An 11445-nucleotide genomic window follows, 5' to 3' on the forward strand; every position below is an offset into this window, starting at 1 on the left:
ATAAATTAATTTTAGGTAAATTAATTATCTCTTTAAAGTAATATTTTTCGCTTGTCCCAATTCGCTTGTCCCAATTTGGACTAATGGAAAAATCATTAATTTCGATAAGATAATATATTTACAGAAGGCCCCTGTATAAATATATGGTTCCATTAATTTCATAAATTAATAATTCTTTAAAAATATAAATATATCTAGAATAATTTAGTAAAATATGATTCTCTTGTGTTTTGTTATTTTCTTAAAACATAAATCTAGTTGAATTTCATCTCTAACTTTTCTAAATGCATCCAAGAGTTATGTTTTTTATTTCGAAATGCACCATAAAATTGTGAAGAGTTCTATGATACATAAATTAATAAGATACAATGATTTTGATATAATCAAAATTAACCTTCGTTAAATTTCAAATCATTTTTTTAATTAATAAATATTAATTTATCTATTAAATAATATCTCTATAAAAATAATAAATTTATATTGTCCAATGTATATTAATTTAAAAAGGTTGTATTTTAATTAAAAGCGAAAAAGCTTTATGTACCTTTTTTTAATTCTAGATCAGGTGTGACCTTGAAAAATATCGACCATTATTATTCAGTTACTAATAAAGTTTGATTTTAGTCATTGTGATACATGAATCAAACATATTCAAATTTTAGTTAATTGAAAATATGTTTTGAATTTCTTAATATGTTATATTTGGACTATTTTTATAAATATATTATCTTTAAATATGGAGTAATTAATAAGTAAGATATACTAAATGATGAAACACTTAGCAATTTTGAAAATGTGCGAACATTATAAGCAAAAAGATTAAATTTAAGTAATTAATTTATCAAAAAATAAATAAACTTAGTCAAATATCACAAATTAAAATCTTCCTAACAATATAGGAATTAAAAATTGCCATTGACTAAAGAAAAGATGATAGATTCATAAAATAAATTAACTCAAATATCATATAAAAATAACGAATATAGTATTATTGTTACAAATTCAACGTAATTCAATGTTTTTAATTTATAACATAAATATAAATTTGCAATATAAATTAAATAATTGTACTTTTAAGAATTTTTTCATTTTAATATTATAGTGAATTTTGTTCTAAAAAACTTCGAAATTTTGAACACAGAGGCTTGGGATGCCTTTTGGAGCATATGTTTATCATAACAATAAAATTTATTTCCTCTTATTTATATATATATAAAAAAGCCATTCATATTATTCACTCTAGCTAAAGATAAATGAAAATTTGAATTTTTTGTATCGATATTAACAAAGTTTACTTATCAGCTTAATGTAAAAAAAAAATCTTAAAATAAATAAAAAAACGTTTTTGTTAAAGTAAAAATATAGACAATTCGTACCTTCAAAATTTCAAATATTTTTTTAGCCAACGAATGAAAATCGAATACTATAATTTAATTTTTATTAACACAAAAAATGTACTAATTACTAAACTTCACAAAATCAACTTGTCAAGTTAAAATTAATATTAAAAAATAATTTCCACCTAGATGAAGACGAATCAAACACGCAACTATCTCTTTTCTTTTTTCACATAAAAAAATAATCAAACCAATCTAAATAGCTCGTTTAATCTAATATTTGATTAATCGATAAATTAAAAATTGATAATATAATTTTGATCACACCAATATCAAAAGTGTAACCTTTATCTTATTGGGGTTGCTACACTTCCAATAACTAAATTTATATCCATCACTTCTATTAATGGAATAATAATTGTTTTTTTACTTATATTAATGTAATTATTTAAATTCAAGAATTTATTCTTGAATAAGTTTTTTTTATTAATTTTTTTTTTTTTGGGTTAAGAGCAAATATTAATAGCAAGTTTTTTTCTCATCACACAAGAGGGCATTTCAAGAAACACCATTGGTGAAACTCCGTTGAAATCTCCGCTCCTTTTATCTACTTTTATTTTTTCTTACTTTACTCTCTTCAATTTGCAGAAAAATCCCTCTTCATCGCATTATCAATCTTCACTCTGGTTAGCCCCTTTTTCTATTTTGTTTTTTTTCTCAAAGGATGAAGCATTTCAGTGAAAAAGTTACAATTTTTATGTGTTTTTTGGCAAAAAATTGCATGTTTTAAGCTTACAGATGAAGAAATTTATGTGGGGTTTGCTTGGATTATGTTTTAATTGTGATTTTTAGAGCTAAATCAAATTTGGGGTTTTCTATTTTGACCTTGTTAGACTCTTTTTTTATGTATTGTTGATATCACTGTAAAAAAAATTGCATGCATTTGGGTTCCAGTTGGAGAAATTGTTGTGGGGTTTGCTTGGATTTTGGATTGATTGTGATTTTTGTAGCTAAGTCAAATTTGGGGGTTTCCATTTTGACCTTTTAAGACTTGTTCTTTTTATACATATGCAGAGATTAATTACAGTAAATATTTATGGTTAGAGCCAACACTCTGTAAAGGAAACAAAGGATACTCAAAATGTGTGGTTTTGATTTGGCTATATGTTTCCTTTTATTTTTAATTAATGGATATTGTTGCTTGGACTCTTCAAACATGCAGCCACACCCGTGTGTCGGATTTTTTAAAAATGCACTACTTTTTGGAGGATTTGACAAGGACCTCGTGGCGTTTTTGAAGAGTCCGAGCAACATGGATTAATGACATGTTTTTGTTTGTCACTTGCATGTTACTTCGATTGAATAATGCTGATAGGTGTGTGTGTATAATCTGGTTAATTTTTGTGGGTTCAGCAGGGATAAAAAAAGTTAAAATGGAGTGACTTAAGAAACAATTATCCACAAAGGCAGAAACTTTTTTGAACATGGTAAAAAGAATTTCTCATAATTTATGTATCTGTGCTGTCACTTTTAAGAAAGGTTAAGAATTTATTGCTTAAAGCGTTTGTATGGTTTGTGGATAGAGTTATTTTGGAATTTGTGAAGCAAGGTTTGGTTTGGTAAATTTGCTGTCTTGATTATTTACACACCTTAGGACCTAAATGTGTGGCCTGGTGGTCAATGACGTGGTTGAGAAGCATGAGTTATCAATTTTAAATCCCCACAGAGACAAAAAAACACTAGGTGATTTCTTCGCATTTGTTCTATCCCTGCTTTGGTGGATAGAGTTATCTGGTCGCTGGTACATGTTGCTAGTGGGAGGGTGACATGTATCTAGTAGATTTTTTCGATGTGCGCAAAGCTTACCCTGCCACCACATTTATCAAAAAAAAAAAGAGTTCCTTGAGTTACTTGTACTGTTAGGTTCAGAGGTCCAATTGTATATGATGAAGGCATAAAGCATTTGATGCTATATGGTTGAAGGTGTTTCCTGTTGAACTGTACACCAATATGACTGATGGCCTATTTCATAACGGATTGAGAGTGTCATTTTTTTGATAATTAAGAAATCCGTTGTTTCTGATTGGAACTTGGAGGTTACTTCTGACCCTTTACCCTTATCTGCTTAAATATGGACTCAGTGCAACAAGAAGGCTTCAAACACGTGATGTTGACCTACCGCACATCCCCTGCTATACTACCTTTTCCATTGAACCTAGATGTATTGATGTATCAATTTTAGTTTCTCTAACTGTTGTCGATTCTTGTATCAATGTCATAGTTTTTATCATATCTTCAAATTGGGATTTATAGCTTCAGAACTCTCTGGATTTTGAACAAAAAATTGAAAGTTTCGTTTGCTTGACTGCTTTTCTCTTCATTTTATTAACTTAAATAGTTTAATTTGTACTGTTCTTGTTGTTATAAAATTGCAAGATAAAGAGTCTATCGGGATGTTTTTAGTTTCTGCTCCACCGTGCATAGAAATGTGACTTCTCATTCCTGTTAAACGTTTGATGATTGGTTTTATGTAGTTTCCAATTTATCAAAGAAAGTAAAAAGAATAAAAAGGTCTGGATGCAGTCATTTCTGTCCTTTATTTTTAGATAAACAGATCAACACATGTTTCGAGGAGAGACCATATCTGAAATATATCATACATAATGGGTAGTCACTCTTTTCATTTTGGTAATTCTTTCCATAGTCAATGCTTTATAAAAAAAGTAGTAATTGCTATTATCTACACTGACAATTTATTGCAAATTTGATGCATTAAGTTTCTGTTGGATGTATGTTTGTATGTAAAGGTGATTTAGTTTCTAAATGAGCATTTATATTCATTGATTATGTAATACTTTCAATCAACTGAACCTAGACCAAATTTGATTGTTGAGGAGACTCAATCTTCATAATTGTGATTGAATTTCACTATTCCAAATATGTAAGATGCTATTTATAAATGTAGAATCTTCAATTGCTATTATTATCTTACTCCTATTTTGGTAGATAGGAGTAACAGATGATATCCTATGACTGCATGCTTCAAATGGGTCATCGAGTCAGTGAATATAATAGAGTGATTGTGATTGAGAATCGCCCAAGACTTCATTATATTGAAGCCAAACAACTTTTCCTGATACAAATAACTCTGGCTTGTTTAATGCACCCAAGGGTATGGTCTAGTGGTCAATGATGTGGTTGAGAACTATGAGGTTTTGGGTTCAATTCGCAGTTGAGACAAAAACATTAGGTAATTTCTTCCCATCTGTCCTAGCCTTGGTGTATAGAGTTTCCTCCCACAACAATAGGTACCAGATAACTCTGTCTACGAAGGCTAGAAGAAATGAGAAGAAACCACCTAGTGTTTTTTCTCTATTGGGATTCGAACATGAGTCCTCAGGGTGCTCAACCCACTTCATTTATCACTAGGCCACACCCTTGGTTGTTGGTTTCTAATGCTTTACTATTATTATAGATTCGATTTTGTTAATGAACCACAACGCGTCTCGACCAAACTCTAGCTTCTCTTTACTCCTATTTTGGTAGATAGGAGTAACGGATGATATCCTTTGACTGCATGCTTCAAATGGGTCATCGAGTCAGTGAATATAAAAGAGTGATTGTGATTGAGAATCATCCAGGACTTCATTATATTGAAGCCAAACAACTTTTCCTGATACAAATAACTTTGGCTTGTTTAATGCACCCAAGGGTTGGTCTAGTGGTTAATGAAGTGGTTGAGAACCATGAGGTTTTGGGTTCAAATCGCAGTTGAGACAAACATTAGGTAATTTCTTCCCATTTGTCCTAGCCTTGGTGTATAGAGTTTCCTCCCACAACAATATGTACCAGATTACTGTGTCTACGAAGGCTAGAAGAAATGAGAAGAAACCTCCTAGTGTTTTTTCTTTGTTGGGATTCGAACACAAGTCCTCACGGTGCTCAATCCACTTCATTTACCACTAGGCCACACCCTTGGTTGTTGGTTTCTAATGCTTTACTATTATTATAGATTCGATACTGTTAATGAACCACAACGCGTCTCGACCAAACTCTAGCTTCTCTCTACTTCTATTTTGGTAGATAGGAGTAACTGATGATATCCTTTGACTGCATGCTTCAAATGGGTTATCGAGTTAGTGAATATAAAAGGGTGATTGTGATTGAGAATCACCCAGGTCTTCATTATATTGAAGCCAAACAACTTTTCTTGATACAAATAACTCTGGCTTGTTTAATGCACCCAAGGGTGTGGCATAGTGGTCAATGAAGCGGTAGAGAATAATGAGGTTTGAGTTCAAATTGTAGTTGAGACAAAAACATTAGGTAATTTCTTCCCATCTGTCCTAGCCTTGGTGTATAGAGTTTCCTCCCACAACAATAGGTACCAGATAACTCTATCTATGAAGGCTAGAAGAAATGAGAAGAAACCACCTAGTGTTTTTTCTCTGTTGGGATTCGAACACGAGTCCTCAGGGTGCTCAATCCACTTCATTTACCACTAGGCCACACCCTTAGTTGTTGGTTTCTAATGCTTTACTATTATTATAGATTCGATACTGTTAATGAACCTCAACGCGTCTCGACCAAACTCTAGCTTCTCTCTTCTCCCATTTTGGTAGATGGGAGTAACTGATGATATCCTTTGACTGCATGCTTCAAATGGGTCATCGAGTCAGTGAATATAAAAGAGTGATTATGATTGAGAATTGCCCAAGACTTCATTATATTGAAGCCAAACAACTTTTCCTGATATAAATAACTCTGGCTTGTTTAATGCACCCAAGGGTGTGGCATAGTGGTCAATGAAGTAGTTGAGAACCATGAAGTTTTGGGTTCAAATTGCAGTTGAGACAAAAACATTAGGTAATTTCTTTCCATCTGTCCTAGGTTCAAATTGCAGTTGAGACAAAAACATTAGGTAATTTCTTCCTATCTGTCCTAGCCTTGGTGTATACAGTTTCCTCCCACAATAATAGGTACCAGATAACTCTGTCTACGAAGGCTAGAAGAAATGAGAAGAAATCACCTAGTGTTTTTTCTTTGTTGGGATTCGAACACGAGTCCTCAGGGTGCTCAACCCACTTCATTTACCACTAGGCCACACCCTTGGTTGTTGGTCTCTAATGCTTTACTATTATTATAGATTCGGTTCTGTTAATGAACCAGAACGCGTCTCGACCAAAGCTTCTCTCTACTCCATTTTGCATGCCTTCAGATATTTACGTTCCTATACTATAATGTTCATGGTGTACACCACTTACCTCCATCATTCATGCCCTACCCCTACAGTCACGATTGAAACAATTGTGTCTGGCATCATGAAAATATACCCTTCATGAGTAGTGATCCTGGAACTAGTATTTTTTTAGGTACATTTGAGTAAGAGTAGCTTACCATCTATCCATGCGCCTACTTCGTTTCATTTAAATCTTATATTTATTTCTGCATGGATTGGTATGCCTTTACCAAACAAAACTGTTCTGTGTTAAGAAGCAAGTCATCCAGGGTTGCTATATATAGGTGTGATGGTTTGTGAGATAAGATCAGGTTTTTGACTCAAAGTTCATGAGTACGAAAACTCAACATTGGTTTTAGGTTGTATTGAACTATGCTTATTGAGATGAGCATAGATATTTTTTTAATAAATATCCAAAATTGTGTCCTCTATGAAATCAAGTTGTGCAATCTCTTACCAATAGAATTATGAGAAAGTAATATGTATAATGACGCCTGATTCTTCTCCATGCAGGCAGTCTCCACTGAATTTAATTCGATAACATTGCACAAAGGAGTATGTCGTATAGTAATCAAATAACTGATTCAGAAGCGGAACAAAGAAGCCAAGATGTTCAACCGGAGCCTTATGCTTTCTACAGGAGCTTAGCAACCTTTCCGCAGCCTAATGTCCATGCGATATTACCAGCTCCTGGAAATGCTGGTAATTTCTATTTGCACCATCCACAGTACCATCAAGAAGGTGCATTAGTTTATGGAAAGTTGCAGTATGACGGGGTTCAATATCAGCATCCTGCCACCAATCTTGACCCAGCCATTGCTTCATCGTCAAATCACTATAACCATTACATGGCTGCTCCATCCACTCCTAGAGATTTCCCCATTCCAGTAAACCACGGGCAACATGAGCAGCTTCCATTTGCAAGCACTCAAGGCAACCTTGGAGTTAATGAAGGCAATTATGGAAGGAACAATCCTTATGTAGATGGTGTTGGAGGCTCGTTTAAGAGAAAGAATGCTGAAGGGATCCCTGTGAACTTTCAGTATCAACATGCTTTGGTAGGCTCCAGCTTTCCTCTTGCCTCAATGAATGCTGCGTCCTTTGTACCACCTGAATACAGAGGGAATGGCTCATTATCATTCACCGAGGATGGAGCACCGAGAGGTATGAACAATCATCAGCTTCAAGGGAACTATGTCGGCCAAGCCTGTGAATTTCCTGGCAATTTTTGGTCAGGCTTGCAGTTCAACAGCAGTGCTAGGGAGAGTGAAACATGGGCCTGGAATCATAGTGCTCGTCTACCTTATCTACCTGGTACACTCTACTCATTTTTCATTTGACTTCTAGGGATCTATTATAACCTTTATCGCTTCGTTTCTAAGGGATCCAGAGATGAGTTTCTGTTTCTTTCCTTAATGATAAATTCTTGCTTTTTGACTATCCATTTTATTTTATTTATTTGCCTAATTTGCCGAAAACTTGTTTCATAGGATAGAAGAGTTCCCTTGCATCTTCAATCACAAGATATTGTCAACATTCCTCCTCTAGAAGCTAGCCCAAATTTATCCAAAAATGAGAGATATCGATGTGCAAGTTCAGTTATAGAGACCTGGGTGAACTGTTAGTATTCGGGATCTAAGTTTGGAGAGATTGTTCCTAAATTTTAAAACAGTAAACACCTTGTTTTCTTACAAGGAGAAGACTAGGAACACCCCACCCGCGCCCTCAAGCTCTCTCCTGAATTGATACAACTTCTGGGGAATTTGCATGTTACACTTCTCCTTTTTCAATCATGAATGTCTTTCCCTATTTTTGTCCTTTTTTCCCAGAAAAGGAAAAAGAAAAAAAAAGCAAAAAGTTGCTCAGCTAAAAACAGAGAATACTTCCTATTCGTCTCTTCATTTAATGTCCATCAAAGTCGGTGTTCTTTTAAGTTTTGTTCTAATATGTGCTACTGCTGTTTCACCTAGTTGAAAAGTGCATATTTGAGCTTTCCTTCTGCATTCGTATATGTTAAAAGGATATATCCATGGGAAACAAATCTTGTTCTTTCCATCTCCATCCCCACGTTCTCTTCCGAAGCTCATCTCATATTTATTCTACGTGCTAAAAGTTAACTTTGTTTAGCATGGAATGATTATAAAAGATTCGTGTAGCTATTCAATGAGTTTGGGATTGTTGTAGAGTTGATTTAATTGATTTAAAAGTTTACATTGAGAAATGATATCTCTCTCCTATACTTTATACGTCTTTCGGATTGTTTTTTAGCCCTTCCTTCAATCTTCAAGGGAAACTCTAGGTCTTTGTATCTCCAACATTAACTTCCTGAACTGATTGCATATCTCTTCTGCTTTTTTCCCATTACTTTAGGTGATACTCAAGGCTGTGAAGATGGTGGAAATATCAGCGTGCGAGGATATCAAGTAACAAACGGAAATGGAGGTTTGACTAGTTTTATATATCCATCCATTCCTCAAGGGCACCCAAACCTTCGTCATCTACCACCACATATTCAAGGAGTGAGACCCCAATTTATCACTCTCCCTCCTCAGATGACTGCTTCTTCACACAGACACCTACCAAGTAGCTCGTTTGACAGCACTATCAATCCATTTGCCCTTGTAGAGGCAGGGTCTAGATATATTAGACCATTCCCACCGACTGCCTTTAGATTGTACAGACCTCAGCGAGGGGAATTCATGCTTGGAACAAATACTAGACTTCACAACCTACCTAACATGAGAGTTCTTCCGGAGGATGTAAATATGTTTCTGTTTACCAGAACTTCTTTTCACATTTATGGTCTAATTTAATGCAGTAAAAGTTATGGAATCAAGATAACGGTTTATCCTTATTTGGTGGTTGTATGTAGGGTGTGGCAATGCTGGATATTCCTGGCTATCATGAAGTGCGTGATTCTGTTGATCAGCACAGGGAGATGCGTATGGACGTAGATCACATGTCTTATGAGGTAGGAAGATAGAAGGTTCCTCAGTTTTAACCGGTTTGTATTTATCATGATGGTTAACGAGTATATGCTACTTCTCCATTTTCCTTTTTTCGTAAGTTATATACTCCCTCCATTTCAATTTGTTTGTCTTACTTTCCTTTTTAGTCTCTTTAAAAAAGAATGCCCCTTACCATGTTTGGCAACTCTTAATTTCAACTTTCCACATGGCATGATTAAGACCGCAAGATTAAAGAAAATTTTGGTATATCTATGTATCTTTTAATTTAAGATAACAAATATTCAAAAGTTCTCTTTATTTTCTTAAACTCCTTGCCAAGTCAAAATACAAACAAACAAATTGAAATGGAGGGAATACTACTTTTTTAATGTTCATGTAGCAACTTATTGTTGTTAACTTCTGGAAACTAATTTTGTTTTTCTTCTTTTATCTCCTACTCCAGGAGCTTCTTGCATTGGGAGAGCAGATTGGCACTGCAAAAACTGGGTTATCGGAGGAGGTTATTGTTGGCCATTTGAAAACAAGATCATTTTCATCCACGGAAATTCCTTGCAATTTGGAAAATGCTGCATGTTTAGATCACAAGACTGATTTTTGTGTCATTTGCCAGGTATTTACCTCTATGCTGACTTAAGGTTGACATGGGAAATATTTGAATACATTTTTCCAGAGGTGTCATTAATTGCTCAACTTGTGACTTTATTCCAGGAACTTTTTATGATTCCCGTAGCTTATTGAGTTAAACTTAGTTTTTCAAGTTCATTAAGAACACCACTGGTATTTATGTGCCGTTGCCTTCCTAAAAATAGGGAGTCTTGACGTACCTTGTAAAGTTACTGCCATGTGGTCTCATTTGAACCGTGGGAACAGCCTCTCAGAAATGTAGGGTAAGGTTGCATATAATAGACCATTGAGATCCTGTCCTTCCCTGGATTCCATGCATAGAGAGAGCTTAGTGCACCCGGCTGCCCTTTTTATTGCCTTACTAAATCTTTGCAAGGCTTCTATACTTTAGAAGTTGGATATATTTACTATTTCTGGCCTATGTCTATTTCTTCAAAGGTGAACTTCGTACTTTTACCGTGTTTATGTCATCATATGGTGTTAGTTCACAAGCTTCGCTATTCATCCAAGTTGCATTCTTTTTGTTGTTCCTTTCCCCCACCAAAAAGTAAATATCTCTGATGGCCTCCGTTTATATACTTTGTTTCAGTCTGATTACAAGGACCAAGAGAACGTGGGAACTCTTGATTGTGGGCATGAATATCATGCAGAGTGCGTAACAAATTGGTTGATTCTGAAGAACAATTGTCCCATTTGCAAGTCCACAGCCTTGTGCGCAGAAGCAAAGGATTCCTGAAAATAGGCGATATATGATCACCTGAATGAACTAAAGAGCAAACATTCTGAATCTGTTGCTAAATATTTATTCTCCGATGAGTAGGAAACGTTACTGAAACTGTACAAATGTACTGTATTTTTGTATATATATTCGGCATGATATGACTGACTGTCAACATGTCCAAAAAACAACCTGTTGACCTTATCTATGTCATGTGAAGTTGTACAGAAACTTGTAGTTTTTTTTTGGTCTGTCTCCTGTAGTTGTACTTACTACAGACCTCTTAATGGGCATTTTATCCCCTTTCAGACAATTACTCTTTGGTTATTGTTGTTGATGTGTTCTTGTGTAATGGTTTTTCTTGTTAATGCTGATGCAAAAAGGTTGCCTTTGAAGTTTCTTTTGGTATATTTTTTCGGAAAAAACACTAGGTGATTTCTTTTCACGTGCCCCAACCTTGGTGGATTTAGTTATTCAATACTTGTGTGGTGGATTGAGCTATTCAGTACTTGTATTAGCGGGAGGTTGTACGTACCTTGTGAAATGTGGTGCATGCAA

The 11445-nt window shown here is 34.5% G+C and overlaps 1 protein-coding gene across 4 annotated transcripts; it reads left to right on the plus strand.

The window, feature by feature from the left end:
- The first annotated feature begins 1603 nt into the window (after nucleotides 1-1603).
- Nucleotides 1604-11200, plus strand: LOC101263764 (probable E3 ubiquitin-protein ligase ZFP1). Of its 4 annotated transcripts, none has more exons than XM_069289753.1 (8): nucleotides 1678-1911; nucleotides 1986-2023; nucleotides 2754-2824; nucleotides 7090-7890; nucleotides 8947-9335; nucleotides 9449-9547; nucleotides 9988-10155; nucleotides 10759-11200. In XM_069289753.1, the coding sequence occupies exons 4-8, from the start codon at nucleotides 7134-7136 to the stop codon at nucleotides 10903-10905; spliced, it is 1560 nt and encodes a 519-aa protein (XP_069145854.1). In that variant the 5' UTR covers nucleotides 1678-1911; nucleotides 1986-2023; nucleotides 2754-2824; nucleotides 7090-7133; the 3' UTR covers nucleotides 10906-11200. The 4 variants fall into 4 exon arrangements, with proteins under 4 accessions (XP_025883480.1, XP_004248251.1, XP_069145854.1 ...); XM_069289754.1 differs by having other exon boundaries at nucleotides 1841-1911; nucleotides 2751-2824; XM_004248203.5 differs by lacking the exon at nucleotides 2754-2824 and having other exon boundaries at nucleotides 1624-1911.
- The last annotated feature ends 245 nt before the right edge of the window (nucleotides 11201-11445 follow it).

The sequence above is a fragment of the Solanum lycopersicum genome, chromosome 10 (assembly GCF_036512215.1).
Source record: "Solanum lycopersicum chromosome 10, SLM_r2.1".
In the NCBI taxonomy this organism is placed as follows: Eukaryota; Viridiplantae; Streptophyta; class Magnoliopsida; order Solanales; family Solanaceae; genus Solanum; species Solanum lycopersicum.